Source organism: Podarcis raffonei, chromosome 2, assembly GCF_027172205.1.
Source record: "Podarcis raffonei isolate rPodRaf1 chromosome 2, rPodRaf1.pri, whole genome shotgun sequence".
NCBI classification, from domain to species: domain Eukaryota; kingdom Metazoa; phylum Chordata; class Lepidosauria; order Squamata; family Lacertidae; genus Podarcis; species Podarcis raffonei.
The window spans coordinates 70,371,344-70,393,814 of record NC_070603.1 but is presented as its reverse complement, the minus strand read 5'-3'; the positions used below and the strand labels follow the sequence as shown (position 1 = coordinate 70,393,814).

General features: G+C 43.2%; 1 protein-coding gene across 4 annotated transcripts in view; it reads right to left on the bottom strand.

The window, feature by feature from the left end:
- Positions 1 to 22,471, bottom strand: part of KDM3B (lysine demethylase 3B) — a 41,181-nt gene that overhangs the window by 18,225 nt on the left and 485 nt on the right. For 2 of the 4 annotated variants that reach the window (XM_053377319.1, XM_053377320.1), the window contains exons 2-9: positions 15,844 to 16,035; positions 15,250 to 15,363; positions 13,486 to 13,591; positions 8,131 to 8,255; positions 7,453 to 7,521; positions 5,789 to 6,367; positions 3,196 to 4,441; positions 2,037 to 2,238 (exon numbers count right to left, since the gene is read on the bottom strand). In XM_053377319.1, coding sequence (XP_053233294.1) covers positions 2,037 to 2,238; positions 3,196 to 4,441; positions 5,789 to 6,367; positions 7,453 to 7,521; positions 8,131 to 8,255; positions 13,486 to 13,591; positions 15,250 to 15,363; positions 15,844 to 16,035 — 2,633 coding nt within the window. The remainder of the gene's footprint in view (positions 1 to 2,036; positions 2,239 to 3,195; positions 4,442 to 5,788; positions 6,368 to 7,452; positions 7,522 to 8,130; positions 8,256 to 13,485; positions 13,592 to 15,249; positions 15,364 to 15,843; positions 16,036 to 22,471) is intronic. The other 2 variants (XM_053377321.1, XM_053377322.1) reach the window with 1 other exon arrangement.

The following is a 22,471-nucleotide window of genomic DNA, read 5'->3' as shown; positions in this document are numbered from 1 at the left end:
AAACAAAAAGAGGCAATATTATTTAGGATGCACAAACATTATAATCAACTATTTTCTTTATTTTGCATACCGCCATTTTTAGAAGGCAAAATTCTTAATAATAATTACTATTTTCCCCACGCTTTTCTTCATTAGATCACAAATGAGTTAACAGATACTCAACAGCACAACATGCACTCACACGTACAGATAAGTATGGTTTAAAGCAGGGTATGCATCACCATGGGTTTTATGAATCCATGATCTTTTGCCACTTCAACTAGTTCCAAGCCAGTTTAACCACATTTCGGTAACATTGACATCCTGCCAAGCAACTTAGTCTTTTATATATATTAGTGTCTTATACAATAAATTAACATCCTTCATGAATGCACACTAAAATTTAAAGCTTTGTGAGGCCAGACTCATACGGTTTCCAAAATGCCTGCGTGTAACCACCCTCTTATGAAACAGATGTCTATTTTTCAGAATGGATTTCTTAAATCAAGGTGATTTTAATATGCAGCTTAAATCACCAAGAAAAAATATGGATGTAGATCATGGTGCTGCATTCAACTAAATAATTGCATGTCTGGAACAGCTTCCTCAACCACAACAGAGCTTTCCTCCTTCCTGTACCACACCCAGATCTGCTCCAGCAGGTTGGGGGAAGCGTCTGTGTGTGCAATAATTTAGCTGGACACAACCCAACTAAATACAAGCATTTCCAGAATAAGAGTACACACCTATCATTTGGTATAATAAGCAACACATCTTGTTTTGTAGCTCAAACTCTACAGTACTTAGTACTCTCTATGAGAATAATTCAAAGTCTCTGGTCATGCAACCAACATGCCTTTTGTATCACACAATTATATCAGTTTAGAGAAGGGGGTATATTTTGTCATTAATAGGTTTCTGTTTGGTTTTCCGCTCGCATGCAAGCAAAACTGTTAACTTAACACAAGAGACACAATCCAATACAGCTGGGTATGTTGGTCCATGGACCAATTCCCCAGAACATTTTAAAAGTAAGGGGGGTATTTACTATGGATTGTATCCAGTTGGAGGCAATTTCCCCTTTCTGCTGCACCCTCCATCCTCCAGAACAGATTGGGGGTGGTGCAGGAGAGCTAGTGGAGGGGGGGGGAAATAATAAGAAATCACCCCCCTCCTTGTTCCCCGAAGGACACCTACATGAGATCAAAGAATCTCCTATCAGTGGAGGCCTATTAGATACCACTATAAGAACACCATCTCTCTCTGTAACAGGGAAAGTAAATGTTCACATTAGCAGATAAGAACTCAGTATTTTTTAATTGTCATAATAATGCAGTACCTATAGTATAATGCTTGCTTGCCTCAAAAATAAAGTATTTCATCTCATGATTTGTTCTATGATATAGAAAAGCAGGTTTTAATTCAGTATGCCTGACAGAGTATTGGATTGAGTTTTAAGTGTAAAATTCAACAAGTTTGTTTAAATGATTTCATAGTAAAATATGAATGAAAGGTTTTTTAAAAGTGAAATGTACCTGAAATTTAAAAAATAATAATCTAAAAAATCATATTTAAATTAAAAATCCATCTTTGTTTTTGCTTTTAAATATTAAACTCTTGCTTTAAATGGTCATCATGTTATTCTGGTGCAATTTTACAGGCCAGTTTCCAGATGATGTGTGGAACTGACTACCCTGGAAGGTGGTGGATTCTCCACTGGAGGTTTTTAAACAGAAGTCTGTCAGGGATTATGTAGCTGTAATTGCTGATTGCAGGGGATTGAATTCTACAATTCTATGATTCTAAGAAAAAGCACCAGGTGGACAGAAGTGCCAGTGGGTTCAGAGATCACTGCTCAATGGAAAGTTCTATGAGTGCAAGGAGCCCTCAGAAGCTACAGCAGGAATTGCAGCTGTCATTGCAGAAAGGATGTACAATTTTGAAGAGATAAAATTACTTAGCATTATCTTGCCATTAAAATATTTAAAAGCCAAGTGACACATTAACCAGCAACAAGCACAGTATACCAACAAGACATGCTCAGGGAGCTTTATTACCTGCGGAAGTGGAAGAAGCGACAGGCTACAGTGGAGTCGTCCTGCTCCTGCTCCTTGAACTTCCGGTAGCGTTCCAACCGACACTCCCGGCACTTGTGCAGATGAGGGGCTACGTTGATACAGGAACCATCTTGGAGGAATGCTTCCCCTGATTGCTTCAGCTTCCTCACCTTACTCATGTCTTTCAGTACAGACTGGCCAACTATGAAGCAAAGTTAACAATTAGAGGCATTCAACAGAACAACAGAGGGAAAGGATGTCAAGTTCCAAGCAGTACTTATTTAATGCTGACTGCTATAGAATGTAGCACTGTACCGATGTTAGTTTTGATAGACAGCAGGACTAGACTTGTCTGTACTTGACATCTGTGACCTGGGCATCGGCATAGGGGCCTGGGCATGCAAGCCTGATACAGATAATCTCTACATATCAAAGACAGTGCTTCGATCAGGCCTACATATTTACATGCCTTTCAGCAAACATAAGGTAATATGCAGTTAAGTGAAATTCAAGTAACTTATCCATTGATTCAATGGGACTACTCTGTCCACATTTTTCAATGGCTCTATTTGAACTGAGTAAAGATGGCTATCACTCCTAATTTCAGCCAGGCAAAAGCAGGAGCAGGCATGATTCCACTCCCACTTTGCATTTAGTCTTTTCCCATAAAAAAAGTCTGCATGGGACTTAAGCATTCACACCAAGGGTTCCTAAACTTGCTCTAAAGTATCAATATTAATTAGGGGTTTCAAGATGCAGAAACATCTAGTCACATTAGTACAGTAGCATACATTGCTGTGCTCCCTAAGCAGTCCTTCTAAGTTAACATTCAGTTCATACATATACTTCTGCCAGCAACCAGATTGTATCCATTTCTAATTTCCTGAAAATAGGGGAGTAAATGTTTTTCTATAATGTGAAGAGTGCAAGATAATGCTTTCACCCAAAAAAAGAACTGCAAGTACATGCAGACAGGTGTAAGACTCTCAGGTTGGTGGTGTGTTCTTCTGATGCCTTGCTTCTGGCTACATGCACAGAGGACATATTTGACAGAAGGTCACACACCACACGGCTGACCACACAGATAATATGGAAGTACAGAACAAAAAGCAGCCCTCCTTCAGCCTTCCTCAAATAACCCTTCCTTTAAAGCTGTCACCTTTCAGGGGCGCTGTGCGAGGCCTGCCCTTAGGGGTTTGTTTCCCTTTTCCTTTGCCCATTAGTAGTTCCGCATTCCGCTCGCCATTAGGACCCAGTTTCCCAATCAGATGCTCTGGGATTCCCTTCAGACAAGCTTTGGTGTGCAGCTGCTCCTCAGAATCACTCATATCCGAGAGGTCGCTATTGGTACTGGAATCGGAATCCTGCTTAGACGGCATGCTCCGCTCATCTAGAGAGAACCTTTTCACAGTTTCAAAGGGGTTTTTGTTCTCCAGTGCCAGCTCTGCCTGTGAAGAGAAAAAGCCAGCCGGATGTCTGCCAAACACATTAGAAAAGGTTTTCATAAGAGGATTGTCCTGCTGCCCAGGCCCAACAGATGGCTTTTCTTCTGTTGGGCTGGAGGAGAGCGTGGGCATTTCAATAGGTTGTGTCAAGCTTCCGATAGGTGAGGTGGAACGGCCATTCCCCAGAGTAGATGAACTCTGAACACTGGGAAAGCGAGTTGAAGTAGGTGCACTGGACAGGATCTTGGAGGAATCAGTCGTTATAAACAAGCTTTTCTTTTTAGCCAAAGAGTCAGCTCCAGTGTGCAAATCTGGCCAGCCAGAAGCTGCCTTGGAACCAAGAACTGAAGAAGGAGTAGCAGTTGCTCCTGGCTGAGAGGAAGAGGCGAAGCTGCTGAAAGGACTGAGTTCTGATTTTTCTGAAAATGCCAAGAAAGGGTTTGAGGGCTCCTCTCGTGAGAGTTTTGGGGGTTGCAAAAAGAGATTCTCGTGATTTTCTGGAGGTCGAGTACTCATAATGTTTCGGGGGAAAGCTGGAGTAAGCGTGGGCATAGATTCCGCTGGCAGTTTCCGGTCCACAGAACTGCCCAATTGAGTCCCAGCTTTAGCTTCTCCTGCAAGAGCTTTACCTTTGCAGATGCCTGCACTCAGGCTCTCTGAATTTTTTTTTAACGAGTCCTGACTAGCGGGCTCTTCAGCCAGGTTCTCTGACAAGGCTGTGAAGTAGTTGCTGGAGGGAAGATTCTGGGACATGCACTGAAAAAACAAGTTATTTGATAAATCAGAGTCTTTCTGGACCTCATGACCAGTGCTACTACCAAATGGAAATCCAACAGACTTCTTCTCTGGAGCTATTACTCCATTGGACTGGCTTCGCCCGCTGTCAAACACCACAGGCTGGGAACCAGCTGAGTGTGCCACTCCAAACCCTGATGAAGCCAACATTGAATTGGGGGAAATCTGAAACAAAACAGGAAACCAGTCAGTTGTACTCCTCTCCCAAGAGAGGACAAAACACTTCCTGCAAACCTGCTTTATTTCCCCCAATATACTGCCTTTGCAGCATCGCTTGGCAACTTGTTCTATATCAGAAATATACTTGTTGCGCAACAACAGTCGAGGCATGAGACAAAATGCCCAGATTTTGCAGGCTGCCCAAATTAATTTACGCTGACTATTCTTAAACTTCCAAATTTTTAAATAAGTTTATTGTATCTCTGCAAACCTTGCTTCAAAATGCTAACAAGAATGGGTATAATGGAAAAGAAAAACAAATGAAATTCAGTATTTTTAATTCAATTTCTAAAACGTTACTCTAAAATGGCAACATGTGTATCAAAACCACCATTCCGAAATTATTGACTGTTCCCTCTAGGCTACCATCTTATAGTCCCTAGGTGTCCCAGGACTTTGCAGATCTCCCTTTCTGTGAGGAAGAGGGAGAGCTATGGGTGGGGCTGCCTTGCAAGTGTCAAAAATTCCATGGCTGTCATTCATTTGCTTTTACTCTGATGGCAGAGAAAGCAAAAAGGGGGGTATTCGAGGAGTGTGTTGCAGGTGGACTGGGGGAGGCTTTGGATCCTGACATGCCCCTGAAACAGGACGAAAGTACATTACCCCTGGGGCTAGTGTAGTTATTTTGCCTCCCAATGGTCCCAATAGCAGGAAAAATCATTTTTTAAAAAAGCCTCTAGTGGAGGAGGAAAAAAAGAGGAATGACACTTTCCCCTTTCCTACAAAGCCCAGCAGGGCTTTGGATTTGGTGCTTTGTTTGCCTTTGAGTCTCTCTCCCTTGACCAAGTAGGATTGTTTTGCCTATCTATAGAATATTAAAATATAAACACACTGATCTCTCTTGTAAGTGTAGCTGCCATATTTTCCCCATGAGCTTCCCCCCCGTAGCTATAGAAATCACTTTTTTGGGGGGGGGGGTGTTCTTATGGACAATAAAGATATACTAAACCAGAGGCTATGAATTCAAGTTTTCTTTACTGTGAAACCCAGCACCCTTTTCCTAATGTATAAATGTGGAGAGGAACACACTGTACACTGAACAAAACATACGACCCTTCCAGATCACAAGTCTACAGTCGTAGTATTCCACATCCTGCTAGATGGCTGCATCCATCATAACAGGGGAGGATCTCAAGTCTGCTATATTGCTCCAACTGTACAGCTGTACATAGCCTTAACACAGCTACTCTAAGAGTTATAGCAAGACAAAGTATGCAAAGTGCTATATATATATATATATATGTGTGTGTGTGCTATGTATTATCACTACTATGCTGACTGTAAACGGCTTACCTCTCCCTGAACAGGCAAATGGCCTGCCTTCTGTTTTTCTTGTCCAGTAGCTGCTGACAAGCCAGCATCTGGAATCCGCACAGTAGCTGGCGTTGGCCCAGCTGCAGCAATAATGGCAGGGGCAGGCACCTGGACTTGGCTGACCTGCTCTAATGATTTTGCCATTTCTTGGTTACCACTGCCACTCAGCAGTGCCTGGGAAGCAGTTGAAGACAAGGAAGTAAAGGGCATAGGTGGCTCACCACCCACTGGTTCATCCTGGACCACAAGAGTTCGGCCATTCTCCTTGGTGTATGTGGCAAAACGAATACTGCGATTAACTTGAGGGACAAATGGAGGAAGTTGCTTGGCCCTTGGATCCAGAGTCACGTCGCTGCTGCTGCATCCTTTCCAAGCTCCCCTATTTGCCTCACCTCCATCATTCCCATTGCTATCCACTTCACACCTCTCCTTTAGCTTCTTTGTAGCATGATCACACACAGTATCGGAAGAATTTTTTCTCCTTCGTCCATCTTTCCCTTCCACACTTTCTCTCTTCTTTTTTCCTTTTGATGATTTTGCTGCCTTTAGAGAAGCTCCCTATAACAAATAAAAGCACATATCACTACAAAGAGGAAGCCAAAATAATTAACTTCATCTATCCAGTGCCAAAGGTTTTTAATAAGCCAGGCCATGAAACAATTAATACATTGCTTTAAACATCAGGGGCTTAGGGGTCAGGTGTCATCAGCGGCTTAGGGGTCAGGGGCTTAGGGGTCAGTATGCTAATGATACATAGTTCTATTTCTCTGTAACATCTGAAACAGCAGAGGCTGTGCAAGAGCTCTGGACCACTGCAAGAGCTCTGGACCACTGCCTGGACTTTGTTGTGGGCTGGATGAGGGCCAACAAAATGAGTTGAATCAAAGCAAGACAGAGGCATTATGAGTGAGTGGCTCCCAAATCCAGATAGTTCATCAGCTGCCTGCTTTGGATGGAGCTGTATACTCTAAGAGGAAGGTTCATAGTCTTGGGGTGCTCCTGGATCCATCTCTGTCACTAGAGAGTCAGATGACCTCACTGAGTAGGAATGCCTTTTACCAGCTTTGGCTGGTAAGAAAGCTATGGTTGTTTCTGGACCAGGATACGATGATCACTGTAGTCCACACACTGCTATCCTCTATTACAGTGGTACCTCGGGTTAAGAACTTAATTCGTTCTGGAGGTCCGTTCTTAACCTGAAACTGTTCTTAACCTGAAGCACCACTTTAGCTAATGGGGCCTCCCACTGCCGTGCAATTTCTGTTCTCATACTGAAGCAAAGTTCTTAACCCAAGGTACTATTTCTGGGTTAGCGGAGTCTGTAACCTGAAGCGTCTGTAATCCGAGGTACCACTGCACTGCTATGCACTCTGGGTAGGAAACCCTATACAACTTGGGACCAGGATACCTAAAAGGTTTATAGCACGATAGTATGCATACCTACTCATTCATAAGTCCCCTGAATTCAATGGAATTTACTCAGCTTAAGTCTGTAACTGACTGAAGCCTTAATTGGGAAGTCAAACTAATAGCTCTATGAAAATATAGATACATTTCAGACAGCTGTCATAATATGTTTTTGAGATCAGATCTTTAAAACATTATTGCTAATATAATGACCTGGTGCAACACAGTATGTGTACCTCGTTCAGTGCAGAGGTGTCCATCACTACATGAATCAGTCGGGGATCCACTGACTTGATTTCGCCAGTCTGATTTTTGTGGTCAACAAAGGCGGAGAGGGAGAGAAGACAAAGTCAATCATAAAGACTGGTAAGATACTGATCATAAAAGCACCTTCTCCAATGTCCCTCTTCTTCACCTGCCTTTTCCCTGCAAGCTGTGCTCCCATTCCATATCCATTATCATCTTCAATCTTACATATGAAACTGAAGTAATTTTATATAACTTATTCCATTTTAATAGTACATACATTTTCATGGTTGCAAAAATGATTTTGGCAAAATATGGAAAGCAATCTTTTCTTTAAGGAGGACTTGTAAAAGAGCCTGGCTCTATAAGCTTACGGGACTGGAAATAAATGTAAGACGGTAAAAAGACAGGAGGTGATGTTTGAACTTTGAAAATGATGCATTCCCTAACCATTAGGATATTCCACTCCAACTGCTTTTCTTGGCTGCAACTATAAAAGACTAGAATTTGCTTAAATGCTGAAAACTGTCAGAGTTCTGCTCATGCTGAGTGTGCTTATATTAAATGTCACAGTCCACACAACATAACTAAGACCATGTATATAACTGTTGGTAGATAAATGAAGAAAGGAAATCAGGCATCAAGAAACCGCGAGAAAAGCTTCACACCTCAGTCAAAACCACCTCCATCAGACAGGTGATAGGATCTTGACAGCTCACAACAGCAGAGACCCAGCTGTTTTCCTCCTCTGGCTGGTACACCTTCACTCTTTGACCTTGGATGCTGCAAGGACCTGGGAATGAACCCCAAGCAAGAATGCTATCAGCCAAACCAGTGCCACTGCACCAAGAATTAAAAGTGAGCATGGACTTAAAGCATTGGTTTCTTAATGTAACACACAAATAAAGCTTTATTAGGATTTGTTTTGGGACAAGGGGTAACAAAAGTAATCACCACAATACTGTGGAGTTCTGTGTCTTCATTTACATGTCTGTTTCTAAAATTCCAGTAAAGGGTGGATATGTTTATTCTGAATTTAGTTACATCATATTGGAAACATATAACTCAAGTGCTAACTTCTTAATGAATTCTTCTTGCTTTTGTTTTTGCACCTACAAGTTAACAAACCATTTGTGCAAACACAATAGCTGCTCGATATAATAATAATAATAATAATAATAATAATAATAATAATAATAATAATTATTATTATTATTATTATTATTATTATTATTATTATTATTTATTATTTGTACCCCGCCCATCTGGCTGGGTTTCCCCAGCCACTCTGGGCGGCTTCCATAGAAACCAAAAAACTCTAAAATATCATACATTAAAAACTTCCCTGAAAAGGGCTGCCTTAAGATGTCTTCTGAATGTCAGGTAGTTGTTTATCGTTTTGACATCTGATGGGAGGGCGTTCCACAGGGCGGGCGCCACTACCGAAAAGGCCCTCTGCCTGGTTCCCTGTAGCTTTGCTTCTCGCAATGAGGGAACCGCCAGAATGCCCTCGGCGCTGGACCTCAGCGTCCGGGCAGAACGATGGGGGTGGAGACGCTCCTTCAGGTATACTGGGCCGAGGCCGTTTAGGGCTTTAAAGGTCAACACCAACACTTTGAATTGTGCTCGGAAACATACTGGGAGCCAATGTAGGTCTTTCAAGACCGGAGTTATGTGGTCTCGGCGGCCGCCCCCAGTCACCAGTCTAGCTGCCGCATTCTGGATTAGCTGTAGTTTCCGAGTCACCTTCAAAGGTAGCCCTACGTAGAGCGCATTGCAGTAGTCCAAGCGGGAGATAACTAGAGCATGCACCACTCTGGCGAGACAATCCGCGGGCAGGTAGGGTCTCAGCCTGCGTACCAGGTGGAGTTGGTAGACAGCTGCCCTGGATACAGAATTGACCTGCGCCTCCATGGACAGCTGTGAGTCCAAAATGACTCCCAGGCTACGCACCTGGTCCTTCAGGGGCACAGTTACCCTATTCAGGACCAGGGAGTCCTCCACACCAGCCCGCCCCCTGTCCCCCAAAAACAGTACTTCTGTCTTGTCAGGATTCAACCTCAATCTGTTAGCCGCCATCCAACCTCCAACCGCCTCCAGGCACTCACACAGGACCTTCACCGCCTTCACTGGTTCTGATTTGAAAGAGAGGTAGAGCTGGGTATCATCTGCATATTGATGGACACCCAGTCCAAACCCCCTGATGATCTCCCCCAGCGGCTTCATATAGATGTTAAAAAGCATGGGGGAGAGGACGGAACCCTGAGGCACCCCACAAGTGAGGGCCCAAGGGTCTGAACACTCATCCCCCCCCACCACTTTCTGAACACGGCCCAGGAGGAAGGAGCGAAACCACTGTATAACAGTGCCCCCAGCTCCCAGCCCCTCTAGACGGTCCAGAAGGATGTTATGGTCGATTGTATCAAAGGCCGCTGAGAGATCCAGCAGAACTAGGAAACAACTCTCACCTTTGTCCCTAGCTCGCCGGAGATCATCAACCAGTGCAACCAAGGCAGTTTCAGGCCCATGATGAGGCCTGAACCCTGATTGGAAGGGATCCAAATGGTCCGCATCCTCCAGGCGTGCCTGGAGTTGTTCAGCAACCACATGCTCAATCACCTTGCCCAAGAATGGAAGATTTGAGACTGGGCGATAGTTGGCCATACTGGCCGGGTCTAAAGATGGTTTTTTTAGAAGCGGTTTAAGGACCGCCTCTTTCAGCGGATCTGGGAATGTTCCCTCACAGAGGGAAGCATTCACCACCCCGCAGAGCCTATCGCCCAGCCCTTCCCGGCTTGCTTTTATTAGCCAGGATGGGCAAGGATCAAGGACACAGGTGGTTGGTTTCACGCGTCCAAGCAGCCTGTCCACATCCTCGGGGGTAACGGATTGAAATTGATTCCATGCAACTTGACCAGACAGGGCTCTAGCACTCTCCCGCCCCAGCCCTGCTCCCACGGTGGTGTCTAGCTCCTTCCGAATATGAGTGATTTTATCTGCAAAAAACTTTGCAAAATTGTTGCAGGAGATCTTGGGGTCTTTACAAGGCCCCGGTGGTAAAGGTGGTTCCGTTAAATTGCGGACCACCTGAAAGAGTCTCCTGCTACTATTTTCTGCAGATGCAATAGAGGCAGTGAAGAAAGTCTTCTTCGCCGTCGCTATCGCCACTTGGTAGGCTCGACGTTGAGCTCTAACCTGTGTCCGGTCAGATTCGGAGTGAGTTTTCTGCCACCGACGCTCTAGCCGTCTCAGCAATTGTTTCATCACCCTCAGCTCCGAAGAAAACCATGGGGCTGTCCGGGCTCCATGCAATTGGAGAGGGCGCTTCGGAGCCAGACAGTCGATAGCCCTGGTTAACTCCACATTCCAGTGGGCCACCAGGGAATCAGCTGAAAGGCCATCAACATGGGATAAAGCATCCCCTACCACTCTCTGGAAACAATTTGGATCCATTAAGTGGCGGGGGCGGACCATCCGAATTGGTCCCACCTCCCTGCAGAGGGGAAGGGTCGGGGAGAAGTCCAGTTGCACCAGGAAGTGATCTGACCATGGTACTTCTTTGGTTTCACTTTTACTTAGTGTCAGATCACCCACGTCACTAGAGGTGAATACCAGGTCTAAGGCATGTCCATGACTATGAGTTGGGCCCAACTTATTCAGGGACAGCCCCATGGAGGCCATGCTTTCCACGAAGTCCCGAGCGGCCCCTTGTAAGGTCGTGTCGGCGTGGATGTTAAAATCCCCTAGGACAACCAAACTAGGTGTCTCCAGGAGAACATCCACCACGACCTGAAGCAGCTTGGACAGGGAATCCTTGGTGCAGCGGGGAGGTCGGTACACCAAAAGGAATCCTGTACTGCCCCTATTGCCCAACTTCCAGAACATGCACTCAGAAAACTGGGTCTTCCCAGTAGGACGCCTGATGCAAACTAATGACTTCCTAAAAATCACTGCAACCCCCCCTCCCCGCCCACATGACCTGGGTTGCTGTGCATAAGAGAAACCTGGTGGGCAAGCGGCAGCAAGGACAAGCCCATCTGCTTCCTCCAACCAGGTCTCTGTCACACATGCCAGGTCAAATCCTCCATCCACAATCAGGTCGTGGATGGCAGTGGTTTTATTCATCATTGACCTGGCATTGCACAGCAACACCTTCAGGTCATGTGGGTTTCCCCTGTTGATTCCAGTATCCATCTGGTCAAGGCCAGACCCGGAGGCAGGGATAGTCTTCAAACAACGACTAAACCTGCCTCCTCGGTAATGACATGGTCTGGTCTTAGCGTAACTCCTCCTTCTGCCCATGATCACCGAGATCGGATGTCCCAGTGCTTCCCCCCCTGTGGAACTTGTCCCAGCCATCGTGTTGGCTGGGGCCCCACTCCCAGGCAGCCCTGATCCCGCCCCTTAAAAACAAAACACAAACTATACAGAACCAATAAAACAGCAGAAAACAAAAACAGAACAATTATACTAAAATTAATCCCCAACCAAATATCCATCCCACCCACCCACCCACAAAGGAAAAAAGGAAAAAAAGAAATACAAATTTAAATTGCCACCGACTGCTTGAGGACATTTTAAAACACATTAACCACTTGGAACAGGGAAGCAATTACAGAACACTTCCCAGCTTCCCCAAAAGTTTGTTCCAAATAAGGGCCTGGGCCACGCCCCCTGGGCCAGTTGGAAAAGGCCTTGGAAGGGAGCAGGCCCTGCAGTCCTCCCCACAGCCGATGGTCCGAGGCCTCCCCGCAGCAGGAGTCCCTTTATAGCTGGGAGAGAGGGCCTGGGCCACGCCCCCTGGGCCAGTTGGAGAAGGCCCTGGAAGGGAGCAGGACCTGCAGTCCTCCCCACAGCCGATATCTGTGACTACTCCATGAATGCTTGGAGAAAGCCCTCCTTTGCCACAGTAAGTGGCCCAATGTAGCAGGCTAACAAACTAAATCTACAGTTACAAACACATGAGCAGATAAAAATAGAAGCAAAGCGAGTAAGAGTAGTCAGTTAAATTAAAAACTAGCAGCAGCAAAATACCCTCAGTTCAATAACCTACAGGTCTCTCTGAACAAGGACTCCAGCTGTCAGAAAATGGCCAGAGAGTGGGCTGGATAGCTGTTCCTAGAAAGGAAAGCAGTTCCAGGGCCTTGGTGCAGCCACCTTGGTACAAGGTACTCTCTTGTATCCCCACCAAACACAAATCCAGTGTTGCTGGAAGGACCTCTCCTTCAGATCTTTTTGCACTGGTATTCAAAGCCTTTTAGGGCTTTCAAATTCATTACCAATACTTTGAACCGTGCCCAAAAACAACCTGGAATCCAGTGGAGGTGCTCCAACAAGAGGATCACATACTTCTGATCAGTACCCCTTGTCAATACTCTAGCCAGAGTATTCTGGATCCCTTCTGTGTCGTCAAGCGTATAGCTCCAATATGACATTTGATAGTCATTGAAATCAACTCCTTCAAATCTAAGCCAGTCAGGAACCTTTAAGCTCCTCTGAATAGCTCTCTCCAACTCTTATTTTAATAATTAAATATAGTCGTTCTTCAATGTCTTTCTTTATTAACCTTTGATTAGTAACAACTGTCTTAGTCATTAATTTTTGACTAATGATAGTGGTTCTCCATGGCTGATTCTCTTCTTCTCTCTTGATTTAAGATTAATATAGTTGTTCTACCCTACTGATTTCTTGCATTCCTCTAGCATGCCAGAGCACTGTTACAATAAGGACTATAAACAGTTTTTTCTCCTGGAAAGGGTAGCTAAAGTTCATACTCAAACAACAAAACTGATTCAAACAAGAAAACAGAGTGTTAAGGAAATGAAATTATAGGAAAAATTGAGCTTTCTCCCTTCACAGCAAAGCTCAATTAATTCCTCAGTTTCAAGAGCTTGAAATTTCATACGTCACAGACCGATGAAAAAGCTGGAACAGGTCTTAGGATCTTAAGAAGCAGCTGTAAGCTGAATATAATTTCCAGAACCACTTAGGGTCCTTAAAAAACTAAAACCAGCTGGTCTTACCTCTGCTAAATATCTCCTGAAGCTTCTGATCACTGACCAATGAATTGACAGCTTCCCTCAATATTGGCTGTTGTTGGAGAATTTGGTTCTGACTTTCAGTTGCCATCTGCAAACAATTTTTAAAAATATGTAATAGCTGTTCAAGAACGGGGTAAAAGCATAATTTATATGGCCTAGATTGTTATGACTTCTTTTTCCTGTTTCTTGATGTTCCTTCCCCATAGTGACAGAAATGTACGGATTTATTTCTTAATGTTTATCCTGCATTTAAATTCTAAGGAAACATAGTGTACTCAGGCTACTTTTCTACAGCACACACCACTGCATTATAATTTTATAATTTTTATTATTTATACCCCAGCCAGTGCAAATCCCAAAACTACTACATTCCATAATGCAAGATTTTAAAGCCAGCTGGTCTTACATATACTAAGTATCTTGGAAGTACTTTGCCTATCACAGAGAAAAGCAACTTGCTCAAATTCACATCACACAGAATAGACTTTTCCAGCACAAAATAATGTGAGAAGTAGTCCTGAGTGTCAGTTACCTCATCAAAAACTATGAAGGCCTACAAAGCTAAGCTTGGTACATGTAATTGTTTTTCAGTTCATTTTCACTAAAGTGCTTTAAATTAAATTCGTAATCTAAAGAACTATTTTAGGCACAACAAGGTGGGATTTTCCCATGCCTTTGTTTTCACTGCAGATCCTCATGCCATATTGCAAGCCACTTTTTGAAATCAAAATCCATTGACCATGTGTTGTTGTTGTCATTTAGTCGTGTCTGACTCTTCGTGACCCCATGGACCAGAGCATGCCAGGCACTCCTGTATTCCACTGCCTCCCGCAGCTTGGTCAAACTCATGCTGGTAGCTTCAAGAACACTGTCCAACCATCTCGTCCTCTGTCGTCCCCTTCTCCTTGTGCCCTCAATCTTTCCCAACATCAAGGTCTTTTCCAGGGAGTCTTCTCTTCTCATGAGGTGGCCAAAGTATTGGAGCCTCAGCTTCCAGTGAGCACTCAGGGCTGATTTCCTTAAGAATGGATAGGTTTGATCTTCTTGCAGTCTATGGGACTCTCAAGAGTCTCCTCCAGCACCATAATCCAAAAGCATCAATTCTTTGGCGATCAGCCTTCTTTATGGTTCAGCTCTCACTTCCACACATCACTACTGGGAAAACCATAGCTTTAACTATACGGACCTTTGTCGGCAAGGTGATGTCTCTACTTTTTAAGATGCTGTCTAGGTTTGTCATTGCTTTTCTCCCAAGAAAGTAAAATCTCTCACTGCCTCCATTTCTTCCCCTTCTATTTGCCAGGAGGTGATGGGACCAGTGGCCATGATCTTAGTTTTTTTGATGCTGAGCTTCAGACCATATTTTGCGCTCTCCTCTTTCACCCTCATTAAAAGGTTATTTAATTCTTCCTCACTTTCTGCCATCAAGGTTGTGTCATCTGCCTATCTGAAGTTGTTGATATTTGGCTATTTGAGAAACATGAGCCTGAAGTCCTCTTGGTCTAATGGAATTAGCTGTGTAAGTATTCTGCCTGCTTACTGCCTTGCTTCCCTTTTTGCCTGCTTAACTGGCATGGAAGAGAATGCTAAAAGCGAGAGAATTCCAGGACCATATTGCTGAAGTCATGATACCTCTACCACATGAACCTCTAACACTGCTAATTGTTGTAACCCACCCTGGACCTTAGGGTGAAGGGCAGGTAATAAATTAAAATAACCAACCAACCAAACAAACAAACAATATACCTGGAAGAGACGTAGTCCAGTGGCATCAGACAGGAATCTCAAGTCTCGGTCTACAAGAGACTCTACTGGAACCACAGAACCTAAGCCAAGTTTATCGACCAAGGGAGTGAAAGTCTGTGAATGAGAATATAAAAAACACGACTGCATGAAAACAGAAGGTAGCATACTTATTTCTTAAAAGTGCTTATTATAACTGGTATTTCCTCACTCTTTTTACCCTCCTTAGAGGCTTCCGAGAAAAAGTCTTACTCCATCATCTGCTGAAAGGAATCAATCAACTATCTAGCAAAAACTCGACTTTATTTCATAACTTGGGTGTTGATATAGATACAACAGCACACCAAGTAACTCTTCAAGTTAAAAAGTTTCTAAAACCGTATCATTCAGCTGGATAAAAATCCTCAGCTAAGGTTTAATCTTACATGTTTCAATTTATTAGAATACATTTTCACAATGGCCTAGATAAGAATTACAAGAAACAAAGAAACTTGGACAAAATAGGCCTTGAGACACATAACAAAACAATCCACCATTCAGATTTTGACGTAAGGATTGTTTTTTATCAAGGGCAACAAGCTTAATGAAGATACTCACCAACGCAGGCCAGTGCCCAACTGACACTCTAGTTCCCTGAAGCAGAACTGGGTCATTTCGAGGGGCCCAAACGAGAGACCCTTCCAGCATCAAAACGATCACTTCTTCAGCATGAACTTTCACCCAGGCGTGTTGCTTCCAATTGCACCGGTCAAATTCCACAAATATCTGCAACAGATCCCAGAATGGGTTCTTTCAAACACATGTGGGCAAAGTCACAACAATCAGTCAGCAAAATGCTTGTCATGAATAGGGGTCTACAAATATCAGCTTGGCTTACCAGATAAACCTCTACCTGTCCTCACTACAATTTTTATCTTATCCCCACTGCCACACCTCTGACGCAAGCAAAGGGGGCTTTTGGAAGAGGCCATGGTCTCTTCAGTTTGGGCTGCAATGTGGAGAAGAAAAACAAGAGGTTCCTCTGCACCCCACCCATTTTTTTCTGCTGCAAGAGTGACAAGATTTCACCCCTTTCCCATACAGGGCTTGGGAGAGAGGCAGTGTCTTGTCTACATGCATAGAGGTATACATAAGGTAAGAGTGGGGGGAGTGCCTGGCTTTCTTATGCAAACAAATGCCAGTGCAAGTAAAATTACACCTCACTTCAAAGACTCCTGTAATTCTTAAAAGGGCTGGAGGGAGAAGCAACTAATATCTGACTTGCAGAAAACTTTGGAGGAGAACAGAAAAAGTGGGGGAAACACAGCCTGTCTTCACCAAAGCTTCCTGAAAAACAGTAAATACTTTCCCTAGCAAACGTGGAGGGTTGGAAGAAGACACAGATGGGGTCTTGCAGAAGTCTTTGGCAAAGACTGCACCCACAGTTTCCATCCTTCTCCAAAGCGTCCTGTAAGTTAGAGAAGACCCCATCTTCGGCTCCATCTCTCTGTGCTATAGAAGACAGGACTTCTTTTACTTGCAAGAAGCTTAAGAGAAGGCAGAAACAGTGATGCCTATCATTTCTTATCAAAACTGCTCCACTAAGGAGGTGCCATTTTGGACCATGGGGTTAAGGGACACTTTTGATGCCCAATTCTGAAACAAAACCGTTTGAAGGTTTGTACACAACATTCCAGATGTGATCTACCTGATGTGATCACAGGAACGAAAGCTCAACCATCCAATCTTAGATTACAATAACTTAATGCCATGTATTTATTTGTAATTTAGTTCCTCAAACTACATTAACGTTTGCCCACTGTCACCCTGTTTGAAGTTCACTCTGGAAGAGAGTCTACTTGATGCCTGGCATACCTTCTTTCTCTCTAACATCATCTCCATGCTTCTTCCTGGTGATTTTAACACTCAAGTTGATAATTCCTCTTACTCAGCTGCCTTTCATCTCCAGCTCTTGACAGACCTCCCTGGACACTACCATGGCCACTCCTGACCACGTCTTTATCTGTGTCTGAACCTGTGTGCAGGCTTGCAGCTGCTCTAGTCCAACCCCTCTCTGATCCAGAGCTGCTATATAACAGTCCTGTTGTATTAAAGCTGGAAGAGAAACAATCACCCAGGAGAAATCCTGTTCTCCAGGACGTACCATTTTCTAGGAGAGATACTCCACTTTGTATTTATTTTATTTGATTTATTAAATTTGTATACCACCCTTCATCCACAGATCTCGGGGCAGTTCACAACATAAAAATAAAATTGACTCTGCCCCTTTGGGAGTCATGTCACATCTCAACAAATTGTCACCAGCAAGTACTATAATTTTTGGATGAAGGGGAGCTGGAAGGTCTTCACCTCTCTCTGTTGGGTGGGTTAAGATTTTCTGCCTTCAGTAAATGAGAAGCTGGTGGAAGCAAAAGTGTGAGAGGTGCTCTAATACCTGCTACCTCTAGTGAGAGATAAAGCACTATTTACTTCTATTTTTGCCCCTGGAGGACAGGAGGGATTAATAGGTGTATGTACAACACAGAAATAAGGAGCCAGCTGGGTACTTTATTATTGTATTTAGTACAATATTGATCTCTGGGGCTAATCATAATGCTTTTGAAGGAAATTCAAATTTCATATTTTCTGCTTTATATTGCCATTTCCCAGTCTTGTTTCATTTTATTTTTTTGCTTGGATTTTTATATTTAGATTCCTTAGTGGTTAGTTTCCTGATGTTTAGCTTTACTTGATGAAGTGTCTGTAATGGATTGTTAATGCAAATGTTACATTATTTTAAAAATATTGCCCTGCCCTGTATCCTGAGCTGTTATTAAATTACTATATTATCTGAGTTTTGATGAAAAGTTTGCAAAGTTTTGGCTTTTAATTGTTTACTACTGATTATATTATATATTTAGTATTGCTTAATAATTAAATGTATTTATATCCCACCTTTCCATTAAAAAAAAATCAAGGCACTTGGTAGCATCTTCAAAATAGCCAAACAGCTACTGGTAATCCTAACAAGAGTTTTAAAAATTTGAAGATAAGATACACAAAGTCAGGGCATCAGCAAAAAACCCAGCAGGTCAAGATCACCTTAACCAGATGGCAGAAAACAGAAACGAGAGCAGGCAAGCCTGACTTCCCTAGGTAGGGAGCTCCTCAGTCTAAGCTGAACCCTCCCACATCCTCACTTGCACTTCAGCTGCTGATGGGACAAAAAGAGTCTCCCCAGCAGATCTTCCAACTGTAACTGCATTGCACACCATTACCCTGGAAAGGGACATGTCCTCTTTTAGATTATAACATACCATGCTCAGAAATTAAACAAATTGTTTGCCAACTGCACATTAAGTAAGCCTTTCACTATCACTAAATAATGACAAGGCATGCTAAGCATGTGAAGTCTCTTTGAAAGCATTTTTACTAAAGTAACTTGCCCAATATAACAATACCTAGAAGACACCCCATTATAAATCATGGTATTCTGAAAACTTGAACATATCTAAGTCTTAATTTCTCATCCTGGTTCCAGTTGTCTCAGACTATCACTCCCACCAACACAACTCTGAAAAGTGTTAAGAAAGAATGATAAAACAGACCACTTGAAAATTGCCAAGGGTTTGGTGCAACACTTAAATTATGTTTCAATTTGTTACAGCAATTATGACATGCTAGATGCTATACGATTTTAATTGCATTTTAATCGCTGCTTTTATTTCTTTTATATTCAATTTCCTTGCATTACAATTTTAATTCCACAGAATTAAAATTGTAATATATTAAAATGCAATATAAGAAAAGCAGCAATAATAAAATCAATATGAATATTTAATGCAAGGGTTCTGCCATCTTGCGTCTTCAACCAAAAATTCATAGATACACCACAGGCCATCTGACTGAAGCTTGATGGTCCATGAACCACAGTTTGGGAACGCCTCAGGCAGAGGAACCCTCAGAGGTCCACTGAAACAAATCTGCAAAACACAGTGCAAAACATCACTCATAGCATGTTTGCACATAAAAATCATACAGGGGCCTAGTTCTTGCCGACACAGAAATCTGTATAGTCCATCTAGCAGCCCTATATTGTCTACATTGACTTTCTTTCTTTCCCAGCAAGGGGAATAAACCTCTAGGTTCTTCTGCATGCTAAGAATGTGCACAACCAACTATGGCCATTCCCTCTTCAACACTCCAATATGGGCAGAAACTGCTATAGGGATCTACTGCTACTTCTTTTTCAGCATGTACAAATGCCCCTGTTTGTTCAGTGTAAAAATGTGGACAGAAATCTTGAAAGGGGGAGGTCAATCATATCTGTATTTGACCATGCCTTTCCTGGAAAATCTAGTCAGTTATACTGGGAGTTTTAATGAGGATGCTATGCAGTGTTGTAAACTCAAAATATATAAGCTAATCACCAAATGGCACGCCGTATCTCCTGAATCTTCCAACATTCAGCTTCACTGGATGTCCATGAGTTCTAGTGTTATGAAAGGATAAAAACCTTGCCATGCATAATTTTATCAACTTCTTTCACATGACCAATTAATCGCCTTATCTATAAATAAAGAAATAAATAAATAAGGCAGAGGCCCTATGAGCCCACGGCTCCCTTCACCAACTACCTTCTTTCTGCGGCACCCCTGTGGGGCTCAGACATAGCTGTCAACTGTCCCTTATTTGAAGGGACAGTCCCTTATTCCAACGCCATGTCCCGCTGCTGTCCCTTATTGATGGATGCCCCTCAAATGTTGTCCCTTAAATTTCAAAGGAAGCAGCTCCTCTCCCTCCCTCCCTGCTGGCCAGGGAGGAGGGAGGCTCCAACTGTGTTGCTTGGCTGTGTTGCTCACCCAATAAGAAATCTAAGAATGACTGGGGGGTGGAGCTTGCATGCCTTGTGTGTGGCTAGTTAATGCAAGCTGAGGGGTTTTTTGAATGCTGGATGCCATTTTGTTGCATGTGCTGCTGCAAACTTTGCAGTGCAAAGCCAGGCCGGGGAGCCATCTTAAGTTGAGGCTGCATAGGCCTTGTGGTGCATGTGATTCAGATTCTATTCAGTTGAACCTCTGGTTACAAAGTTGGCTGGACAGTGTTCTCGAAGCTACCAGCATGAGTTTGACCAGACTACAGGAGGGCAGGAAGACTGGAGTGCCTGGAACAGGTGAGGCTGCAGGTCCCTTATTTTCAAGGCTGCTGGTCCCTTATTTTCAAATCTGTAAGTTGACAGCTATGGGCTCAGAAGCCCAGTTATTGTAGAGCTTGGGAAAAGTACAGTAAAGGGAAAAATCTATCAGGAGACTGGAATATATACCTAAGCGATAACAAGATTTGGGCTATTCAGTTTTTGAAAAAGTTAAGCAGAACTTTTTTATACAGAAGTGAATAAATTTTGCATGACATAGAGCAGAGAGGGGAATGTTTCTCTCCCCCTTCTTAAAATATTAGAACCCAGGGAATCCAGCTAAGTGGAACTGTGGGAGAATAAGAACAGAAAAAAGAATTGGATTTCTTCAAACAGTTAAACTACAACATTTACTTCCACAAAATGTTGATGGGTCACCAATTTGGGTTGAAAGGGGATTAGACAAATTCATGGGAGAAAAAGGCTATCAGCGGCTATATACAACTACAGAATAAGAGGAAGTATACCTCTGAATACCTGTTGCTGGGAAGAGCCACAACATAAGGGTTTTGCTCTCATGCCCTGCTTGTGGGTGTCTCATAAGTAATGGCCACTACAGACATAGGGTGCTAGTCAAGGGTGGAATCTATACACATATAAAAACCATTCTGAAAATGGTTTTTTAAAAAGCGTTTTTAAAAATACACTGAATTTTCCAATAGGCTCACCATTGCCACCTAGTGTCACATGGTATACTGCACTTAAAACACACTTAAAATGTTTTATTTGCAGCTGTATAGCTGAGTCCTAGGTTAGTGTTTGATCTGTTCCAGCAGAGTTCTTATTTTCATATATGAACACAGTCCACATGATTTGTCGATTATTTAAACAGTTTCAGCAGATATTTTCAGGATTTTTTTTGAAACTCCCAAGATCTCTTTCCTAGGCAATTATTTGCAACTAATTCAATGTTTTCATACTTGTAGGATAATTTATTCCAAATTGTATTGCACCCTACTTAATAACAGAGCAAAAGAATGACAAATCGATTTGATTCTATCATCCAGATGGGAAAGAGCCTTCTCCAGGTCTTCAGTGTACTTCGTTTCTGAATAATTAAGTCACCTTAAATTTTAAAAATTGGGGGTAATCTGAAAAATAACTCTGCTTTTAGGACCTAAAGGGATTCTCCAAACAGCCTATCCTTATTTTACAGTGCCAGAATAGGCAACCAAGGTATGATGGCAGATGTAAAAAGGCAATGGTACTAGCATAGCACAAAGTGGTACAAAAAAGTAGTTGCTACATAGTTGTTTGGAACACAACTTCCTCAGGCACTTTAGCTGAAGTACTTTGAATCTTGGAAATCAAGAGCTAAGTGCTGTGGATATGGGGTTTTCAAAAATAATCACGCTGGCAGCTATCCTTCACAGACAATAACAGCATAATCGTAATAGCAACAGCACTGAACTGGTACCCATTATCAGTGCTGGCTTTCGACCAGTGACACAAATATATATATCCCATAGAAGGCTGCATGCCATTAAGAAATGAATGCACAAGCTCCAACCTTCCCTATTTGGAACACTTGGTGGCCCTCGACCTGGTACTTTTGGGCAAACATCTTCGAAGTTTAGATTATCCTTTCCACCTAATAAAACTGCAAGGCATACGGAAAACACAACACTGAACTGAAGTAAACATAAGCAGCGATCCCAACAACTAAGGAAAGTACGGGATCCAAGCTGGAAAACACGAAACGTTGAAAGCTCCCAGACTTCAAACGCGCTGCAGCTAGAGAGAGAGACCAGGATACCCACCGTTAAGGGATCTAATCCTAACTACCATGAACAAACATTCCTTAGCAGGAACGCACAGACTTCCTTCTCCCACCCGCCACTTCAGTACAACCCCCCGCACATCCCACCCCAGAGGTAAACGGGCTCGGGTGCAGCACCGCGCAGTGTCTCACGACGGGGAGAAACACCAAGGACGGCCATAGATGCGGCAACCGAAACCCGAGATCCAAGCGTAACAAGAGATCCTGCAGCGGCAGCGGCAGCTGCCACCAGATAAGGAAGAGGCGGAGCAGGAGGCTGAGCTACCTCGGCC